Source organism: Heteronotia binoei, chromosome 3, assembly GCF_032191835.1.
Source record: "Heteronotia binoei isolate CCM8104 ecotype False Entrance Well chromosome 3, APGP_CSIRO_Hbin_v1, whole genome shotgun sequence".
NCBI lineage: Eukaryota > Metazoa > Chordata > Lepidosauria > Squamata > Gekkonidae > Heteronotia > Heteronotia binoei.
This window is the reverse complement of record NC_083225.1, coordinates 141,429,061-141,452,103: the sequence shown is the minus strand read 5'-3', so window position 1 is coordinate 141,452,103 and position 23,043 is coordinate 141,429,061. Positions and strand designations below refer to the sequence as shown.

The 23,043-nt window shown below is 42.0% G+C and overlaps 1 protein-coding gene across 1 annotated transcript in view; it reads right to left on the bottom strand.

Annotated features, from left to right (window-relative positions):
- Nucleotides 1–23,043, bottom strand: part of MYH15 (myosin heavy chain 15) — a 135,955-nt gene that overhangs the window by 112,127 nt on the left and 785 nt on the right. Inside the window, exons 2-5 of the mRNA XM_060234543.1 lie at nucleotides 13,677–13,780; nucleotides 10,147–10,290; nucleotides 5,834–5,990; nucleotides 1,388–1,415 (exon numbers count right to left, since the gene is read on the bottom strand). Of these exons, the coding sequence (XP_060090526.1) occupies nucleotides 1,388–1,415; nucleotides 5,834–5,990; nucleotides 10,147–10,290; nucleotides 13,677–13,780 (433 nt within the window). The remainder of the gene's footprint in view (nucleotides 1–1,387; nucleotides 1,416–5,833; nucleotides 5,991–10,146; nucleotides 10,291–13,676; nucleotides 13,781–23,043) is intronic.

The window sequence follows — 23,043 nt, the reverse complement described above, 5'->3', positions numbered from 1 at the left end:
GACGGAAAGCAAAGGGTTAAGAATAAACTGAAGGCGCACAGGGCTGCGTCAGGTGACCTGAGGGTGGGGGCAGAGTGCTCTGAGCTCTCAGGGAGGGAAAAAAGTTAGTTCATGACAAGAAACTGCTGAGGCAGGAGCTCAGTCAGAAGTCTGTCAGAGTTGGAGCCTGACAGAAAGACTGAGAGGGTCAGTTGGGGCCTGAGAAGGGCTGAAAAGATAGCTGATCCTGAGTGGAAGCTGGAGACGGAGACGGGGAAGTCTTCCAGAGACGGCCAGCTTGACCTAACCAGCCGAGAGGGCTGTGTGTGTGTGTGAGTCAGTTAAAGACCTGAACGGTCGCAGACACCAGGAAACTACGCTAAAGACCTAGTGAGGAGGTTGAGGGAGTAGATGTGGGTCAGAGACACCAAGAAGGGCTGAGAGAAGAGTCTTCAGTCGAGGGGTGTGACTAGACACATCTATCCCAAGAGGCCAGACCTCGACAAAAGGTGGAGAGGGAGTTGAAGGTGGACTGTGTAACTGTGCAAGACTCAAGAAAGTAAAAGTAATCGTGAAGCCTGAAACAAAAGATTAAGCCTGTGTAAATATATCCCATATCCCCAGTTCAAGACTGTTAGTAACAATAAATCTGTGGTTTTAAGTTCAAGTTCTCGTGAGCCTATATTGTGTGAGAAAAACTACAAAGCTGCTGTGGTCCCATCCATCTAAACAAGTAAAATACCCCGAAGAGACTGAAATATAGAGATCCAGTGAGGCCGTGAGGCTGGCGCTGCGATACCCTCACTTAGCCAGTAGGCACTTATGAGCTTGGTGGGATGAATTCTGTTACTTGCAGAGCAAACACTCACACGCAGTTATGTAGATGCCTCCTATTTGTCAAAGGTCAACTGCTCTCATTAATCACAATGGCATCCAGAAGGCAATCATGGAAAGAGCACTGAAAATAGCTTACTCAATATCAGATCAAAGAGGCAAGAAGCAACAAACCCTTGGCTCTGAATTCTGTGTTCTCGTCTGTACCACTCTGCTGGCTTTGTGTGTCTCAGTTGTCTTTTTTGTTTATTTAAAATGTTTTAAAGTGTAATAATGAATTTATCCAGGCAATTTCTCCATTAGGACTGGGTCCTTGCGTCTCCATTTGTAGACAGAATATCTCTAGAAGGGGAAGCCACAACTTCTATACGTCCTGGGTGGTAGGTTAGTCAATATAAGCTTGGGGGGGGGGGGTCTACTCTTTTTCCTAATGCCAGTGTTGAGGACCTCAAAAGCTATTTGTCAAATATGAATACATATTAGGCTAGTTTCATGAGATTATAAAACATGCAAAAACCCTTTAGAAAAAAAAATCACTTTTGCCAGTGTGAGGTGTCTATAACAAGCCACTTACGTGATCAGCATTGACTGGTTTTCTCGATCTGCAAGAAAATGAAAAACAAGCCTGAAATTTCCTATATGCGTACCATATAGCTTGAACAGAATGGGTGAAAGACAACAAGAGCAGCTGTAGTTCAGTAGTAAGGTAAATATTTTGCATACAGTGGGCCTCTCAGGTTCAATTCCTGGCATCTCAAGTATGTCAGTAAGAATAAACACTACTGAGCTAGGTGGACCAGTGTTCTCAGTCATATGTTGACCTACCAATAATATAAGAATTTGCAACTCCAATTTTACTGTTTTCCACAACATGCAATGTTTGATGTACTTGCCAATCAAAATTCATCCCCTAGTTACTTATTTGAATACAAGCAGATGTCATTTTTAGAATTTCTACCAGGAAGCTGCTCCAGTTACATCACTTTAATCCGTTTGGGACAGAGCCATGCAACAGCTGTTGCACTCACCTTCCACAGCAGACACAGAGCACACGTCCAGAATACTAAGTTTCACTAAAGCACAGAAGATATAGTGAACCAGAAATCCATCTAATGAGACTTCCTTCTAATGAACTGGCAAATTGGATTTCTTGTTTATTATATCATTAGGAGGATTGGTGAAACTCACGACTCTGTTGGACTGCAAACCAAATGCTGTTGGGTCCTTTCCCTTATTTAGTGTTAGGTGGATTACTGCTGTACAAGCTGTTGCACGACTCTGTCCCAAATAGATTAAAAATGATTTGACAGAACTGGCTTCTTGGTTTAAAAGGACCCTGAAAGCAATACTTGTGTTTGACATACACAGGCCTTATCAAACAATTTAAGTATGAAGAAAGCAAAGAAGCAGATAACAGGACGAATTTGGGTAGGCTGCCGCCAATTAGTTTATTGAAGATGCTGTGACACAAAAAACAGTAAAATGAAGACATTCTCATTGGAAGGCTTCTGTGTTTAGTATTTAAACCAAAGGTTTGGTTGTACCAGAACAATCTCAAGAGCAAGCGTTTGTAAATTAGTAAACTGTTTACTAGTAAAGGGAGGTGGCTCTGTGAATGCAGAAAACAGTTAGCATTGGCTTCCTTGTGGATGGAGGTCCTGATATCTTCCAGGGGCAGCAGGGTGGCTTGTATAATTCTCTGGAAGAGGGGTTTTTTTTTTGGGGGGGGGGGGGACTCCAAGAAGTTAGCATTAGATCAGGAAAACAGGTAAATGATTTGCAAGTCACAACAATGAGATTAAAAATACTTGGTCCTCAAAACCCATGCAAAATGGCAAACATGAGTCATACAGCTGTTGTATTGTACTATTGGATAAGGATGAGAAAATAAATTCCTACCCAATTCTCTTTGTCTAGCTGTAAATAAACTAGGCCGGAAAGAGTACTGGAAAGAGCTTTCCTCACCCTTCCATTAACAATAGCTTATGCCTCCTAAAGGAGGAGGTACCTCTCATTTAAAGATGGTATAATTACAAGTATTTAGAAAACAAAACATAGCGTTATGCCAAGCATAATTATAGATTTTGCTCTGCTCTTTTACATATTAACCTTTATGATAATTCAGGTGGTTCTAACACAATGCTCAAAATGTAGATTCGCCTTGTAAGTTGATACATTATTTCTGCTGTGTAAACTGTACTTTCTCCATTGTACTCTGTTCAGCTCAACTTTTAAAATAAACAAACAGGGTGCCAAAAATTCCCCAGTAAAGTATTTCTATGCCTTTGCAACTACTAGTCTTCCAATTGTCAGCCATGCTTCACCACTGCCCTCTGATGGAAGAAGGTGATATTCTCACACATACAGTATAATGTCATCTGCTGGATATATGCATATACGTCATTACTGGCCGCTGGTTTTACATTATATGTTATATCATAGCTACAGTGTTCACATTTTTTTCCTTAAGTGAACCAGGCTCAGTTCAAGGTGTTTTTAGCCTGTGAAGAGCATTCCAGATATTTAAGCAACTAGCAAGTACAAATCTATAGCCAGCCTGGTTTGCTAAGCTTGGCTGCCACATTTCGAGATGAGGTTTCAAACAAATCAATGGGAAAATCCATGCTTTCCTCATAAACTGAGGACATCCTGTTCCCAAGCCCACTGCTTGTATCTGAATACTCTCAGATCGTATCAGAAGTGTATATATTAAATAAGAACATTTTCAAGTTCAGAAGTGTTTTCCTACTCATAATAAAAACATATAACCTTTACTTAAGTACCTTACTATGTTCACAGTCATAGAAGCTGAAGGAGAATTTTTTTTTGCCAGAATTTTGTCAGTAAGGATGATGATTATCTGGAAAAATCCACCAGGGGAATTTTGGGTGGGCAGAACTGATAAAGCAGATTGCTTAGATCTATTCCAATCTGTTTTGTGGGATATGCAACAGGAGACAAACGGGGATTGTGACCCGGTTAATTCTCCCTGGAAAGCAGCTTTTGCTACCATCAGTAGTGGTATCCTTCTGGATTGCGTTTTGGGACTGGGAGGCACTGTTCTGTGATGGTTTGGGTTCTACTTCAAGTGCAGATTTTATAGCATGGTGCTGGGGGACTGCTGCTCTGCCTCTTGGCCTTTAGGGTTCCCCAATGTTCCATCTTGCTCCCCATGCTTTTCAACATCTATGTAAAGCCCAGATGTAGAATTCTAGCAGGAGCTCCTTTGCGTATTAGGCCTAGTAAGCTCTTGGAGGATTGGCTACATCAGGGGTGTGTGGCCTAATATGCAGAGGAGCTCCTGCTAGAATTCCACCTCTGGTAAAGCCATTGGGAATGGTCATCCAGGGATTAGGGCTGACCTGCCACCAATATGCAGATGACACTAATCTCTAACTTGCACTCCCAGGGAGGCTGTGGAAATTGTGAATAGGTGCCTGGAGGCAGTTTTGGAATGGATAACAGCTAACAAGCTGAAACTTAATCCTGACAAACCATAGGTGCTCCTGGTGGGGGGAAGGGTCTGACCTGGGAAATGAGTTATCCCTTCTTTAGGATGAGGCTGCATTCCTCCTATAGGAGCAGGCTTACAGCTTCAGAGTGCTCTTGGACCTGGACCTCTTGTTGGATAAACAGTTGGCAGTGGTGGCCAGGGGTGTCTTTCAGCAGCTTCAGCTGATGCACCAGCTGTGGCTCTTCCTGGACAGAAAAATTCTTGCCATTGTGATACATGCCCTGGTAACATCTAGATTAGATAATTACATCGGGCTGCCTTGAACATTGTCATGAAGCTACAGCTGGAACAGAACACTGCAGCCACAGTGTTGACTGGAGTGGGCCATAGGGATCATATCACTCCAGTCTTGTTCCACCTATAATGGCTTCTAATTTGCTTCTGTATTCAATTCAAGGTGCTATTATTGACCTTTAAAATCCTGTCCCTTTAAAGTTTGCTTCTAGGCTAATTTGCTTCTGGGCTCAATTCAAGGTGCTATTATTGACCTTTAAAGTCCTGGGACCAACACATCATAAGGACTAACTCATCCCGTATGAACCTACCTGCTCACTCTGGTGATCTTCAGAGACCCTGTTTCAGTTTCTCTCACCATTTGAATCTAGATTGGTAGCAACCCAAGAAAGGGCCTTCTACATCATGGCACCAAAACTTTGAAACTCCCTCCCTGGGGAGATTTGTCTGTCTTTTTCTACTGGTGTCTTTCACCAGCAGTGGAACAGTGACAAAAAAAGGTTTGAAATAAATAAAATAGTTTTGTTCTTTTCTTTCAGGAAAGAAACCCCCCGAAAGTCCACAGGTTTATCAGCAATTTAGCACATTAGTTATAGCTGGGCTAGTGGACATTTTAGGGTGAATGAATGTGCATGAGTTTGTAGATTTTTTTAGATAGGGAAGGATAAAGATTTCCTTGCTGGATTGGTGATACAACACAGTTTTTTGAAAAAGTGTGTTTTAGCTAACAAAAGTATTGGGAGTGAGGGGAAATAGACTAACAGTGCAATCCCAAGAAAAATTGCACCTTTCTAAAACCACTGATTTCAAAGGATTTGAAAGGACATAATTCTGTCTAGGATTGTGCTGTCCGTTGGCCAGTCATTCTCTCAGTCCTTGCCTAGTAGTTTGGCTCTGGGGGAATGGTTTTAAAAATCCAGCCTCCTGCCTTTTAAAATTTGAAACAGCATGATCCAGTACTATTTGTTAACAGTTACAATGCAAAGAGAAGTACAGAGTGAAAGATTTGTTTTCTTATATAGTCTATATTGTTGGTTGTATATTGATTATTATGCAATAAAAACTTTGTTTATTCTGCTGCCTGTTTTGGAAAGGGGTTATTTTAAATTCAGGGACATCTCTTTTTATGTATAGCCTTCACTTCTTTAGGGTGAATTGTCTAATATTCAGCGTCATCCTCCTTTAGAGTAAATATTTCCAGTCTTTTCCCCTCTTTAAGAAAGCCAGATCTGTACAGCTTGCAATAAAAAATGTAATGAACAAACTACTTACTGCGCAGCATATCATGGTATGCATTATCAGCAATAGAGAAGATGTGAGGAGGGGCCTCTGAACGTCTCTTGCCCTTATAAGCCCCAACAACTTCTGTCTTGTAGACTGGAAGCCATTTGTAAGGGTTTACAGTGACACAGAAGAGACCTGAGTAAGTCTAAAGAGGAAATAAAAAGTTAGAAGTTCCAACCTTGATTGGGTAGGTATTCTCAGCTTTTCTCAGTTGTTGCTCCAGTTTGCCCAAGGTAAGTAAAGCAATATTATACAAACTGGTCTATAAAACCTTACTTAGAGCACCAAAGCTGCAAAGTGATCACTGTCATAGTATGAGAACAAAGCAGGAGTCAAGTAGCATAGTACGAGACAGTGTAGTGCGGTGGTTTGACTAATATCACAAAGTGGGTATTTAAATATCATGAAAGGCACATAGTTTTGAAAGCAAATTCTGTTAACAACACCAGCGCTTGCATCTAAGCTAGCTGTTTCCATTAGGTTTGTCATGCAAAGATGTAGGGGTTGCAACAAGTAATTTGTACATTTGGGGAAAGAATTGAAGTGTCTGAGCCTCTACCAATTCACCTTCAAGAGCAGTCCGTGCTACCTGATTAGGGGAAAGCAGCGTCACTTGATTAGATACCCCACATCTTTTCTATGACATCACATCAGAATGACACAAGAATTGCAACCCACTACTATATGGCCAGTGACAATGTTCTTGTTCCATGTTACAACCCACATAACATTAAGCCTGTGAGGCTGAATGCCAACAATTTGTTGAAGATCCTTGTATCAATATCATGATAAACTACTATACATGGTTCTTTGGTATCTGAACTCAGCTCTTCATATGTTACAAGCTGCTCTGCACATGGCCTTTAGAAAGCAAAACAATCTGCACAGTCCATGATATAAACAATCTCAAACTCATAACACATGAGTTTAAAAAGGAGTTAAACTCCTCTTTGTGCTGCTGTCAGGACTCTGGATATTCTGTCCTATAAATCCTATTTGGATCTCAGCTTTTACCAGGAAAGTGGAGGGCATTCAAGCCTCATTCTTTAGACAAATTCTTGGTTTGCCAAAATATGTGTCCTACTTTGCTCTCTGCTCTGAAGTGGGTCAGTCTTTGGTGGAGACAAAAGCCTGGATTGCAGTGTTTAAATTCTGGCTCAAAATTCATTTTAGAACAGATCCCAACAGCCTTCTTGATTGTATGAAAAGAGACCCATATATTTCATCCTGGACAGCAGTGCTTCTGTCTAAACTCAATCAATTGGGGTTAGAGGTAGATGATTTTTCTACCGCTGATGAGTCATATATCTTCAGATGTATTAAACTGAGACTATGGGAATCGGAGGAAACGAAATTACGGCCAACTGACCCTTATATTTGCTCTCCAGCTTCCTTAGGTCCTTATGCTTTTTGTGGCAAAATGCCCAATTATCTATCAGACCTAACCACTCCAAGTCATCACAGGGCATTTATGTTGGCTAGACTAAACGCGTTTCCCTCCAAAGTTTTACAAGGGAGATATCAGCGAGTCCCTTTAGCCGACAGACTTTGCTCCTGTGGAGCAAATACCCCTGACTCAATCCAGCATATATTGCTTGATTGTTCTTTATACCATAACCTCCGTAAAGATTTATTTGGCAAGCTTTCTTTTTCTCCAGATTTGTCTATTCTGCCACCCTGTTATTATTTATTGAGTGATACTGAGGGGGTGGTTAGTGAGGCTGTGGCAAAATTTCTGGCTGACATCCTTAAATTTAATTCTGACCATGTTTGAATGCATCTGTAAGCTCGGTTTTATTTTGATTTTATCTTCAATGTTTAAATTTTTATATTCTGTGTATTTTTATCTGAATCTATTATGCCATTAAAGGTTTGGTATGGTATGGTACGGCTATAAATATTCAAATTCTGTTGCACAGTGATATGCTGAGAAAAGCCATAAGAACATGAGAGAAGCCATGTTGGATCAGGCCAATGGCCCATCCAGTCCAACACTCTGTGTCACACAGTGGCCAAAAAATTTATTTTTTTATATATATATATCTCCTTTTATCCATTTTAACCTGTCTGCTCAGCAATTTCATCGAATGCCCACGAGTTCTTGTATTGCGAGAAAGGGAGAAAAGTACCTCTTTCTCTACTTTCTCCATCCCTTGCATTATCTTGTAAACCTCTATCATGTCACCCCGCAGTCAACGTTTCTCCAAGCTAAAGAGTCCCAGGCGTTTCAACCTTTCTTCATAGGGAAAGTGTTCCAGCCCTTTAATCATTCTAGTTGCCCTTTTCTGGACTTTCTCCAATGGTATAATATCTTTTTTGAGGTGCGGCGACCAGAACTGCATACAGTACTCCAAATGAGACCGCACCATCGATTTATACAGGGGCATTATGATACTGGCTGATTTGTTTTCAATTCCCTTCCTAATAATTCCCAGCATGGCGTTGGCCTTTTTTATTGCAAACGCACACTGTCTTGACATTTTCAGTGAGTTATCTACCATGACCCCAAGATCTTTCTCTTGGTCAGTCTCTGCCAGCTCACACCCCATCAACTTGTATTTCTAGCTGGGATTCTTGGCCCCAATGTGCATCACTTTGCACTTGGCCACACTGAACTGCATCTGCCACGTTGACGCCCACTCACCCAGCCTCAACAGGTCTCTTTGGAGTTCCTCACAATCCTCTCTGGTTCTCACCACCCTGAACAATTCAGTGTCATCCACAAACTTGGCCACTTCACTGCTCACTCCCAACTCTAAATCATTTATGAACAAGTTAAAGAGCATGGGACCCAGTACCGAGCCCTGCGGCACCCCACTGTTTACTGTCCTCCATTGCGAAGACTGCCCATTTATACTCACTCTCTGCAGCCAACTGCTGCAAGCTGAATAAATTATGCAACATATGCATATTAGTTCATTATGCATAATTTATTCTGCTTCTAATATCCCTAGGAAGCAGCAAGGAGACAGACCAGAGCAATCTGGGCCAGCCCCAACTTCCAAGATGTCACTCAAAACATCTTTTTTTTTGCCAGAATTGGCAACATAGAAGTAAATGCTATAACTGCCAAAATTGCAGGAGCAGCTGCCTCAGTCGTGTGAACACCATTGCTTGGAAGAGGCACAGAGAGGCAGCTTGTCAACTGGGGGCTGGAATCCCCTCACATTGCAGGGGACATTATCAAGACCCTTCTGATCTCTATTGGCTGCCCAATAAACAGTACTGAAGGGGCTGGAATGACAGGCATCACAGGTAAAAATGAGAAATTGTCCCCTATTCAGTCCTTGTACCTTTAACATGCTATCACCTTGCTGCTCATCATAATAAAACACAAGAACAAAAGAGCAACATTTTAATTCATGTAGGGTAGCAAAAAGATCTTTTGGCAGCTATAACTTGTGGCTGCCAGAGGCAAACTGGGATGTAAACGAGATGTAAAACCGGGAAATTATTGGAGCCTGAGCTCTTAAAAATTACTCTGTTTTCCTAATAAGCAGGTCATATTGGAAGAAAGACTGTTTGCGATGATTTCCTAAAATGGAAACCATTCCAGGCAGTTTTAAAACATGGAGTCCAACTGGCTGTAGAACCACTGAATGACAGATAACCAAGGCTTTTTTTGAGCAGGAATGCACAGGAACACAGTTCTGGCTGGCTTGGTGTCAGGGGGCGTGGCCTAATAGGCAAATGAGTTCCTGCTGGGCTTTTTCTACTAAAAAACCACCTGCAAGTAACTCATGTCTAAGAAAGCTTATTCAGATGACCATTTTACTGTATGTTCAATCGCACATTCAGTGTCTAATGTGTGGTAAAATCTTTCTTGATCTGTGTAAGAAAACACAGCAGGTCAAGCTACCTGTGGGCTGCGATCACACGCACTCAATAATGCACTTTCAATCCATTTGCCAACTGGATTTTGCCGTTCACATAATAAAATCCAGTTGGAAAATGCATTGAAAGTGGATTGAAAGTGCATTATTGAGTGTATGTGATCACAGCCTACATGAGACAGTTCTAGCATGGGGTAGCTTTTTTCACTGTATGGCCTCATCTACCCTGTTTTAGGAATTTCCAAGCAGCAAACTTTCATAAAAACAAAGGGAAGCAAATATAGACAGAATGCAGATGAAGAAAAGGAGAAAGAGAATACTCCTCTATGCATAACTAGAACCGAATCTTATGGAAGTCAGTTAGGAAGGGGGGCAAAGAACAGAAGCACACATTCTCAGGTGGAGCTGTTGATCCACTCCATAATGTATCTCCTATATTACACAATTAAAACATATGTAAAAGCATACATAGATCATCCAGTTACTGTAGCGTCTGTTCAGATTGTGTAGCACTGATGCCTCATTGAGGTGGGTCAGCATGGCCATATCTTCAATCATGTCAAACTTTGGAGGGTTCATCTGTTGGACATCATCTTCCTTCACAGTGATTGTCTGCAAGAAAGAAGAGGGCAGTCTTTCCACTTATGCAGAAATGATCAAGTGAGCTGATACATACTATAATAAAAAGTTATCTGGGGGAATTATTTTCAAGAATGAGGTTGCCAACAAATGGAAACTACACTTTATTTATTTATTTAAAATTCTATCCCGCCCTCTCCGCAAGCGGACTCAGGGCGGCTAACAACATACATTTTTACAATTTAATCAATAAAAACTACAATTTAAAATTATTAAAAACACTTAAACATTAAAACATTCCATTGCATTTTTGGTGTTGTATCACTATGATATAATTTAACATAAATATAAACGTAAATGGTGATCATGGTACTCTGTAATGGTGTAGAGTGGCAGCTCTCTCCCAAATTAGGTCAGATCGCAAAGGCCTGTCGAAACAGTTCGGTCTTACAGGCCCTGCAGAAAGTGGAAAGATCCCGCAGGGCCCTTATGGCCTCTGGGAGAGTATTCCACAATTCCACTTTGAACAGTTCTCTGCAGCCATAACACTACTACTAATAAAGCCCTTCATATGCATTGTGTGACTGAAAGTGTAGAGTTGCATGCTTCTAAGTGCATTTTCTTCAGTGCATTTAGAAAGGTATAACTCTGTTTAGGATCATACTGCAAAATCCTTACAGTAGCTTTATCAGGGAAGCCATTATTTTCCTATATTGAAGATCAAATAATTTCTAGTCTCTTGGGGAAACTGACATATACAAAAAGAAAAATACTGAAAAGAAAGACGTGAAATATGTCTTGTATTTGTTTCACTTTTTAAAATATTTCTGTGTATGGAAGTAGGCTATCTGCCATCCTGTAAATGAGAGGGATAGACATCTGAAGTGGCAAGAACTAGTTCAAAGCTCAATCTTACCCTATTTGCCCACCTAGAACTTTAAAGGGCATCAAATGCAAAAATAGTGTAAGAAATACAGTCACTTAGCTATCAAGGACTGTTTGTCATGATTTATCAAGGAGTCTTTGGTTAATAACTTAACAGCACTCTTTTTTTTATTCCAGCAATTTTTAAAGATGCCCAGTGGCTCATGCCTCTGTATTTATGTACAAGACATAAATTATATCAAACATACAAAGATGTGTTGTTCATATATTCAGCAGTCTGCATGATTTCCTCCATGAGTGAACAGACTATCATTAGTATCACAAGGAGAGAGCAATAGTATGAAATGGTGCCTCCACATGGATAGCTGAAGATACACTGCTTCTCACAAAAATATGATCGTTTGAGAATGTGCAGGAATGCTGTGGTCATACTATCCCTACTCCTACTCTGGTTCCTAGAAGTGTTATTTCCCCATGATTTACCTCCAGATTGAAAACCTGGGATCTTATATAATAATGCTGGGATTCAGGGGACTGCCTTACAGTGGCTTTCCTCTTTCCTATAAGGTCAGGGACAAAGGGTGGTGATAGGAAAGCAGTCATCCTGAAGACATCCACTTATATGTGGAGTGCCACAAAGGGTTGTCCTCTCCCCACTGCCAAATCAGCTTTTTACCATCTTTGGCTAATTAGGCAGTTGGTTCCCTTCCTTAAACATAGTGACGTAGTGACAGTAATCCATGTTATGGCCATCTTGAGACTAGATTACTGTAATGACCTCTAAATGGGGCTGCCCTTGTCTCAAATCTGGAAGCTACACCTGGTGCAGAATGCTGCAACCAGGCTGTTACTGGCTCTCTCCTTGTGGGAACACATTCAGCCTGCACTGAAAGTGCTGCACTGGCTACCCATCGCCTGCTGGATTCGTTTCAAGGTGCTGGTTCTTACCTTTAAAGCCCTATATGTCCAAGGACCTGCATACCTATAGGACCGCCTTTCCCCACACGTTCCCCAGCAGGTATTATTGCCACGGTCACAAAATCTTCTTTTGATCCCCAGCCTCAAGGAAGCCAAGCTAGCTATAATGAGAGCGAGGAGGACCTTTTCAGTCTCTGCTCCACGCTGGTGGAATGAACTCCCCAAAGAGGTTAGAGTCCTGTGGGATCTTTCTCAGTTCCACAGGGCCTGTAATACAGTGTTCTTCCACCAAGCTTTTAACAGCTAAATGAATTAAAATCAGAGTCTGCTGCCTGGAATAAACTGACTTGGATCACCTGAAGCACAGATGTGGACCTTATATAAAATCTGGAATACCTTGAGGTGGGGTCACATTTCCATCTGTGCATTTGGATCGCCTGTATCAGCCATTATTAATGTATAAATAGCACTGTATTGTTTTATTATTAATTAGCTGTGTTTTAAATGTATTGCTTCGGCAATTGGCCTTGTAAGCTGCCCTGAGCCTGCTTCGGCAGGGCGGCTGGGGTATAAAATAAATAAATAAATAAATATTTGGAAGCCCTAACTGTCTGATACATGAACATATGAAGCTGCCTTATAGAATCAGACCCTCGGTCCATCGAAGTCAGTATTATCTACTCAGACTGGCAGCAGCTCTCCAGGGTCTCAAGCTAAGGTTTTTCACACCTATTTGCCTGGACCCTTTTTAGTTGGAGATGCCGGGGATTGAACCTGGGACCTTCTGCTTACCAAGCAGATGCTCTACCACTGAGCCACCATCCCTCCCCATGCCTATACACAGGATTCAAAGTACTGGGATAGTTGGTTAATATAGCAACATTTTGCCCAGTCATGGAAGCATGATACTGTGTGCAATGAATAAATCTCTCAAGAAGTATATCCAGTTCAGGTTCAGGTTGCAGTTGAAAGGCGAGAAAGCAGCCCAATCTAACGAGTACTTTCCCTATCACAAATGGCCAGCTTAACCAGCATTATGTGTGTGGGAGTATGAGAGCCCTGTATTTATAGAAGAGACCTGCAGAAATGTGTCTCCATGGAAGGCCATGTGAATAGCATGAGAGGACAATGTGTGAGAGAAGATAGGGTCAGAGGGCAGCTACCAGGTTAATACAAATAGACATCACATTCAAGGAGATAACACCTATACACACTTAGAGTGATGTAGTACCCCTCCACCCCCACTCCCCAATGTCTAGGCATGCTGAGTTGCTCACTCCAACACAAAGTAGGGTCATGCTCATTGGAACAAAACTGCACATTCTTTGCTTGCCATTCCAGCATTTCTCCACTGCTGAAGACACACAAGCTTCTATTCAGTTTAAAAAGAGATTTGTCTCTTTAGCAGTGGGATCTCATGTGCTGAAAATAACAAGGAAATTTCTCTGGTGCATGCCATTCTCTCCTGCATGTCCCTTCCTTGGATACTTCCTTCTTTCTATTTAAGATTTTCTGGCTTATGTACACAGCAAAATCTGTTCCTTTGTCCTCATTATGTCTAGTATGCTTTGCTCTGGTGGTGACTAATCAACCAGGGTTGGGAGGGGGGATCTTACCCTCCCGTCTGCAGTCTCAACAGTGACTTTGCCACCGCCGCTCTCCTTAACCTCTGCTTCCATATAAGCTTGTTTATCATCTGGAATCCAGCATTTCTTCTTCCCTAGGAAATGAAATTAGTCATTCAATGGCTAGTTTACAAGCATACTAAATACTGCACACTATATTAGTTTTACATAATACTGCCTGGGGTTCATATTACATCATTTCTAAAAACATTCCAAAGACTCAGCAACACCTAGAAAACATCTTGTCAGGTAAGAGAGTTAGTCCCATACTACAGAGATAGGGTTGCCGACCTCCAGGTGACATCTGGAGATATTTTACTATTACAGTTGATCTCCAGACAACCAAGATCCAGTTTCCCTGGAGACTGGATTCAGGGCTGCTTTGGTCGACTTTATGGAATTGTGCTCTGCTGAAGTCCCTCCCTTCTCATGCTCCACCTTCAAAACCTCCAGGTATTTCCCCACCCAGGGCTGGCAACCTCAAGGTTGAGAGGAAAAGACAAGAGAGATAGAGAAGAGGGTGGCATGCCCAAAACAATCCAGAGGGTTAACAAGGTAAGATTTTTTTTACCAGAAATTCTTCAACTGAATCTCTTGACTTCTCCAATGCTACCACAGGCCCTTTCAAAGGGAAGAGGAGTCTGATGCCAAGCCTGACCTGAACACTAACCTAACTGAAGTTCGAACCAAGAGTGCAGTTAATAAGTCGCATCCTGAAGGCATGAAGTTTGGGTCACTTAACTGGTGGTCCATACTTATGAACTACTTTACATATCAATGTGATAAAATAGAAAGAATGTAGTTATATTCATGATTTTCACATTTATGCAATTGCTGGAAACAAAAGAACCAAAGCAACCTTATATTGGCAATTTAGGAGTGAGGGAAGATGAAATCTGCACATCAACACAATATGCCAAAACTGATCTACTAAACCACATAGCAGATTATACTTGACGGAAGTATGTCACAGTGCAGATCTCACAAGACAGAATGAGAGCCTGCCTGTGCGCTAAGATCTTCTTTGGAGGCTTTGCTCGGTTTATCTCTGCTACCAGAGAGGTGGTAACAAGAGATAAGGCTGTTTTAGTGGTAGCAGCATGCATCTTAGGATACTTTTTCACAGGAGATTTGCTTGGAGTCTTGGCTGCCAGTGATTAGTCTCTAAACATAGATGACGGGGTTCTTTCTTTGTTTTGTTCTGGTTTCGTTGTATGTTTTGTTTGACTTTTTTTAACCCTGGTTTTGATGAAAGATCTTGACTGGCTTTGCTTTTGCTTCAGTGATTATCTCTTGCTGCCTTTATCATTATATTGTTATAATGATTTTCAGGCTTCTATTATTTATTTGTTTGTTTTATTAGATTTTTATCCTGCCCTCCCAACAAGCAGGCTCAGGGCGGGTTCCATGTCGTATTACTGCAGGTTACAAATCTTATTATCTTTATTACTGTTTATATCTTTATGCTCTCTATTTTACGTGAAAATAAAAACTGTAATACCTTTTTATTAAAACCAACCTAAATATCACACAGCTCTTCATCAGGCTGGATATACAACACATCCTTTCTTTTCTCCCATTAAAGCTCCATGAGAAAATGCTCTTGAGCAGTAGAAATAGCTACGACTTCAAGGATGAAAGGACTGAAAAAAATTGGCCACTTGCTAAAGTAGTTTTAGGATCCTTATCACAAAATAAAAATACAAAGCATCTGAGATTGTGATTTCAGAATGGTAAGTTAAAAGAGGAGTAATAAAAGATGCTCTAAGATCCTTTAACATCGGGCACTCAAAAAGAATATGAAAAGAGGTAGGGATTTTACCTAAAGGACAAGGACAAAGGTGGTCGGAACATGGAATATTAAAAAATCTACCCTTGTGAATCTGAGAAGGGTTAGCATTAAGCATAGCTAGGCAAAAAGCTCTCACATAACAAGGTATTGTTAAATAATATATATATGATGGAAGACTTATCAGGGAGAGAACACCAAAACACTGAGAGAAGCAGATGTGGCATGCTCTAAACAAGGAACTCAAATAATCAAGGCTCATATACAATACATCAAACAAGGGAGAGGGAGATATTTCAAGATACAATGGGGGGAAATCTTCTGTCTGCAGCTTGTAGAACTGGGGGACAGGAGATGCCTTGACAGTTATGATGATGGAAAGAGGTCCAGATGGCTTCATGGCTTGGAAGAAGTAAAGATGCTCTTTGCAGGAATAGGTTGTTCTTTCCAGGTGGAGAGTTAACACGTCAGTTCTTTGATGTGTTAACCTCTTGACCAGAGGGTACAAGTTTGGTAAGCTGGAACCCCACAGCTGAGAACCCAGACTGGCTGAAGGTTCCAGAGCACACATAGGGGTGGGGGTCTTAAAGGGGATATGTTCTTTTGTTTGGAGCTTCCTTCTTGGTTCCCTTCATGGCTCCCTTTTGGTTGGGAACTCTGGGAAGCGTGTATTTTGCCATGAAGGATGGCAGAGGGGAATGACGTTAAAAGAAGATATAGATGCACCAGGGCAAGATCCTGCATCTACCCAGATGAAACATAAATTGCAAGTATTTTAGTTAGAACCTGTCAGTTTGTTTTCCTTAGTGCTCCCAGTTATGTTCGTGATACTAGAGATTTTCTGAGGAAAATACAACCTTCCAGAGAATACTATCTTAGCCACTATGGATGTGGAATCTTTGTATACCAACATCCCACACCAAGATGGATTACAAGCTATAATATATGATAAAAACACAGCTGACTTTGCCACCAAACTATGCCATTTTGTTCTCACCCATAACTACTTCAGATTTGGCAATGAACTTTTCCTACAGATCAATGGTACAGCCATAGGCACCCGCATGGCCCCACAATATGCTAACATCTTTATGGCTGACTTAGAGCAATGGTTCCTAGATTTCCACCCACTCATTCCTCTCGTATACCTGCTTTACATTGATGACATTTTTATGACCTGGACACATGGTAAAGAAGCCCTGGATGCATTCTATCAAACACTCAATGACTTTCATCCTACCATCAAGCTGACAATGAACCAGTCTATGCAAGAAATACATTTTCTGGACACCACTGTAAAAATACTCAGTGGATGCATAGACACTACTTTATTCCAGAAATCTACTGACTGACAAACATACCAGCATGCCTCCAACTACCATCCCAAACATACCAAACAATCCATTGTATGCAGCCAGGCTCTACGCTACAGCCACATTTGCTCCAGTCCTACTGACAGAGATTCTCACCTGAGGGATGTACAACAAACCTTTTTGGAACTAAAATACTGACCTGATGAAGTCAAGAAACAGATCAACAAAGCCAGAATGATACCCAGAGAAAACTTGTTACAAGACAGACCCCAAAAATACAATAACAGAACAACACTAGTGGTCACACACAACTCTCAACAGAAAACAGTTCAACACATTATCAACAACTTACAACCTCTATTGGACAGTGACAGTTCTCTTTCAAAAGTACTGGGGGTTAAATCTTTTCTTGCACACAGACAGCCCCCTAATCTCAAACAACTCCTCACCCACAACAATACAACATCATATCTGAGCATGGACACTGGTACCAGAACTTGCAATAAACCCAAGTGCCATTTTTGCTGCCACATACACTCAGACAACACAATCACTGGACCTAACAACATTAACTACACCATCATTCACTTGTTCATCTTCCAACATTATATATGCCATTAAATGCCAACAATGCCCTTCAGTTCTCTACATAGGGCAAACAGGACAAACCCTACGCCAAAGGCTAAATGGACACAAATCTGACATCAGGAATTACAAAACTGAGAAACTTGTGGAAAAACAACAACCTTCCAGAGCATTCAATGGGTGACCTCAAAGTAGCTGTTTTACTGCAAATGAACTTCAAGAACAGAATGGAGAGAGAAATTGCTGAATTACAAATTATGATGAAACTTGAAACAAACACCTCCCCAGGATTGAACAGGGATGTTGGTTTTTTTATCTCATTATATATGCTAAACACACTCTCACTGAGTATAGCTATCTCTCAGCTTGGCTTCGCGAACAAAGATTTAAGAAGGGTGCAATAGTCCACGTTTGCTGCAGGCTCGCTGGTGGCTGACAAGACCAATGTGGGACAGGCAGGTCCGGCCACAGCGGCTGCAGGGAAAAGTCTGATTTAGGGTTGGTCCCGTAGCAGTGCGATTCTTCCTCAATCTCCTTTTGTCCTCAAGACCAGCTATGCGTGTGTTCTCAAAGGAAGAGACAGCCTGGTGGATGGTGTGCCTCCATGCTTTGCGATCTGAGGCTAGGTCAGACCACTGGTGATGGTTGATGTGACAGGTGCTAAGGGATTTCTTCAAGGAGTCCTTGTACCTCTTCTTTGGTGCCCCTCTATTACGATGGCCGGTGGAGAGTTCGCCATACAGGGCAATCTTGGGAAGGCGGTGGTTTTCCATCCTAGAAATATGCCCTGCCCAGCGCAGCTGCGTCTTCAACAGCAGTGCCTCGATGCTGGTAACCTCTGCCCGCTTGAGGACTTCAGTGTTGGTCACAAAGTCACTCCAGTGGATGTTGAGGATGGTGCGAAGGCAGCGCTGATGAAAGCGCTCAAGGAGTCGCAGGTGATGACGGTATAAAACCCACGATTCGGAGCCATAGATGAGGGTTGTCATCACAACCGCTTTGTAAACATTGATCTTTGTGCCTTTTTTCAGATGCTTGTTGCTCCACACTCTTTTGTGCAGTCGGCCAAATGCACGGTTTGCCTTTGCCAGCCTGTTGTCAATCTCCTTGTCGATCTTGGCATCTGAGGAGATGATGCACCCCAGGTAGCTGAACTGCTGGACTGTCTTCAGAACTGATTCACCCACAGTGATGCAGGGAGGGTGATAATCTTCCTGGGGTGCAGGCTGGTGGAGAACTTCTGTCTTCTTCAGACTAACTTCTAGGCCGAATAGCTTGGCAGCCTCTGCAAAGCAGGACGTCATATGCTGCAGAGCTGATACCGAGTGGGAGACGAGTGCAGCATCGTCAGCAAACAGTAGCTCTCGGATGAGTTTTTCCATTGTCTTGGAGTGTGCCTTTAGTCGCCTCAGGTTGAACAGGCTGCCATCGGTGCGATAGCGGATGTAGACACCATCGTCCTCATCTAGATCTACTGCGGCTCTTTGAAGCATCATGCTAAAGAAGATCGTAAAGAGAGTTGGCGCGAGAACGCAGCCTTGCTTTACACCTGTGCCTATTGGGAAGGGCTCCGAGAGGTCGTTACAGTGTCTGACTTGGCCTCGCTGGTCTTCGTGTAGCTGGATGATCATGCTGAGGAACCTTGGGGGACATCCTAAACGTTCCAAGATTTGCCACAGGTCTTTCCTGCTAACGGTATCGAAAGCTTTGGTAAGGTCGACAAAAGTCACATACAGACCCTTGTTCTGTTCCCTGCATTTCTCTTGGAGCTGCCTGAGAACAAATACCATGTCGGTGGTGCTCCTGTTAGCTCTGAAGCCGCACTGGCTCTCTGGGAGGAGTTCTTCTGCAATGGTGGGCACCAGTCTGTTCAGGAGTATTCTGGCAAGGATTTTGCCTGCGATGGAGAGCAGGGTTATCCCCCGGTAGTTGGAGCAGTCTGACTTTTCCCCTTTGTTCTTGTATAGGGTGATGATGATTGCATCGCGAAAGTCCTGTGGTAATTTGCCTTGTTCCCAGCAGGTGATCACAGAGTTTCACAGAGTTTGCTACGTCATGGTGCGACCGAATTGTCCGGCGGTATAACCGGATGGGCAGGCTGGGCCCACCAACTTCGTCAGCCTAAGAGAAGGAAAACTCTAACATCAAACCCGGGCAGATAGAGCTCGTTAATGTAACACCTACCACCTGGAGGACTCACTGCCGGCGTCCCGGCTTACTGGGCCATGGCAGATGACCCCCAGGTGCTAAACACACTCTCACTGAGTATAGCTATATATCCACAGTATTCCAATGTATTTCTCTTTTAGAATAGTGTATCAGAATAATATTTTTTGTATTGACATACCCAAATAAGGGATATTGGCTGTTTATCTCATTATATATACTTAACGCATTTTCTTTTTATGTATTCTTTTTTTCTAATGGCAAACTAGAATGATGTTTATAATGTATAGAATGATGTTAAAAAGTAAATTAGGTGGACAAGAACATCACTAGGAAATACATTTCCTTTTGTTTTACCTAGACTTGTAGCAAAGGCAATTAACAGGCAACTTTTATTAACTTTTATTGCTATCCAGACCAAATGGTCTTCCAATTTATTACACTATTTTGCCATTTGATCCTAACTTGGTATCAGTTTACACTCTTAACCCGCCAGCTACATGTATTTCAGCCCATTGTACCTCATCCCCTCATCTGAAGAGGTATGCATGCATACGAAAGCTTAAATCTGAATAAAACTTTGTTGGTCTAAAAGATGCAACTTGACTCCTACTTTGTTCTATTGCTTCAGACCAACACGCCTGCCCACTTGGATCTAATCTTATCCACAGTGTAACAGAGATCACAATATGGCTGGCAGGGATCATGTTGATAAACTTGGTGCAGACAGGAAAGCAGGCACTCATATCTCAGACCAGGGGTTTATAGAATCATAGAATCATCGAGTTGGAAGGGACCTCTAGGGTCATCTAGTCCAACCCCCTGCACAATGCAGGAAACTCACAAACACCTCCCCCTAAATTCACAGGATCTTCATTGCTGTCAGATGGCCATCTAGCCTCTGTTTAAAAACCTCCAAGGAAGGAGAGCCCACCAGCTCCCGAGGAAGCCTGTTCCACTGAGGAATCATTCTAACGATCAGGAAGTTCTTCCTAATGTTGAGCCAGAAACTCTTTTGATTTAATTTCAACCCATTGGTTCTGGTCCTACCTTCCGGGGCCACAGAAAACAATTCCACACCATCCTCTATATGACAGCCCTTCAAGTACTTGAAGATGGTGATTATATCACCTCTCAGCTGCCTCCTCTCCAGGCTAAATATCCCCAGCTCCTTCAACCTTTCCTCATAGGACTTGGTCTCCAGACCCCTCACCATCTTCGTCATCCTCTTCTGGACCCGTTCCAGGTTGTCTATATCCTTCTTAAAATGTGGTGCCCAAAACTGAACACAATACTCCAGGTGAGGTCTTACTAGAGCAGAGTAAAGCAATACCATCATATCATGTGATCTGGACACTACACTTCTGTTGATACAGCCCAAAACTGCATTTGCCTTTAGCCACTGCATCACAGTATTGACTCATGTTCAGTGTATGATCCACTAAAATTCCTAGATCCTTTTTGCACATACTACTGCTAAGACAAGTGTCTCCTATAACTCCGCATTGGATTTTTCCTACCTAAATGCATAACTTTACATTTATCCCTGTTAAAATTCTTTATTGATTTTAGCCCAGTTTTCTAGCCTGTCAAGGTCATCCTGTATCCTGTTTCTGTCTTCTTCTGTGTTTGCAACCCCTCCCAATTTAGTATCATCTGCAAATTTAATAAGCATTCCCTCTATTCCTTCATCCAAATCATTGATAAAGATGTTCAGGATCCTTTGTCCAACAGTTGCTAGCTGTATACAACAGGGAAGATCTAGCCTTAAAATGGAGCATGGGTTATGTTTCAGATTTAAACTGGGTTACACAGGAAGGGGCCGTGGCTCAGTGGCAGAGCAGCTGCTAGGCAAGCACAAGGTCCAAAGTTCAAACCCCAGTTAAAGAATCAGGCAGTAGATGATGGGAAAGACCTCAGCCTGAGCCCATGGAGAGCTGCTGCTTGTTTGAGGAGACTATGCTGACTGTGATAGACCAATACTCTGATTCAGCAGCTTCATGTGGCTTCATGTTTGTGTGTGTACATGGTGCTGGGTCCAAAAGAGATGCTCCAAAAGCTACAGAACACAGAGGAGAAAAATATGGTCACAGTTACCCTAAAAATGGAAAAGCCAGCAATTAATGAGATGGTTCCCTAGCACTAAATGGAATGCACCGGCCCTTTGTGAGGCACACAATAGAAGAAAAACATGGCAGCTTTTAAAAGTTAAACTGGATACCAATTTGAGATGATGCATTCAGTAAAGAATCCATGATGTTTTATTTTATTGCATATTTTAATTGTTTGGAAGTTGGGACAATTTTTATCTGGCAAAATAGGACACCAGTAATTTAAATAAATATACACATTGTGCCTATGAGCCACAAATGACCTTGGTCATTTCTAGTCAGCCTCAGATACATTACTTTCCAGTTGCTGCGGCTGGAGCTTAAAAAAATGCTATTCCGTTTTCTTCATTTTGGTGCTTGAAAGAACTGAACTCATATGGACCATAAGTCACCCATGTGCAATAAGGCAGCTCTCTCTCTCTTTTTTAATATATCCTGTGTGAGTCACCAGTATGAATAAATGGTAAAGGGCTTATTAATGTTTGGCACATTTCTCCTCTAAGAAGAGTCTGTATATTGGAATGCCTTTCCCTATGCAGACTGCTGCACTATTTTGAGATTATATACAGCTGCTCTTTGCTTTCAAAAAATATTGCTAATCATCCATAAAGAGATGATGCCTGCCACAGCTTGATAACCTTTGTTACTAGATATTGACATTATAGCCATCACAAATCTGACAGGGAAAAGTTTTTGCCAAGTAAAATGGAACGATACTAAGCACAATACTAAATTATGCTACTGTTTAACGATTAAGCTTCAAATAGCAATCCAGATGGTAGGATTTGGATTCCAAAAACCTAATTGTAAAGCATAGTTTGAGCTGTCCTAGAAAGGCAATGTAACAGATCCTACCAGCTTTTCCATTTGTTAGATGGATGATAGGAGATTTTCCCTGATGCGCTTCCTCAATGTGACTCTGTCCCTTGTTAACCCTATGATTCCCAGCATAGTTCTATTGGGGATGAAAATCAGTTTCATCTCCCATCTCCGGAGAGGCAGCATATATATCTTCTAAAGAAATAACTAAACTAAACCAAGGCTTTAATAGTGACTTGCAAGGCCCTAAATGGTCTGGAACCAATATATGTAAGGAATTGCCTCTCCCAGTACATCCCCCAAAGAGCTCTATACTCTGGAGATAAGAACCTCCTGGTAATCCCTGGTCCAGCTGTCCTCAACCAGAGCCAAGGGTTTTTTTGCCCTGGTGCTGGCCTGGTGAAACACTCTGCCTAATGATATTTGTGCCCTGCAGGACCTAAAACAGTTCTGCAGGATCTGTAAAACGGAGGTGTTCTACTAGGTCTATGGTTGAGGACAGCAATGATTTACCATCAAGCCTGGCCTCCCTATCAGTTCCCTCAAGGGAGAAGACGTAATGTCATACATAATGG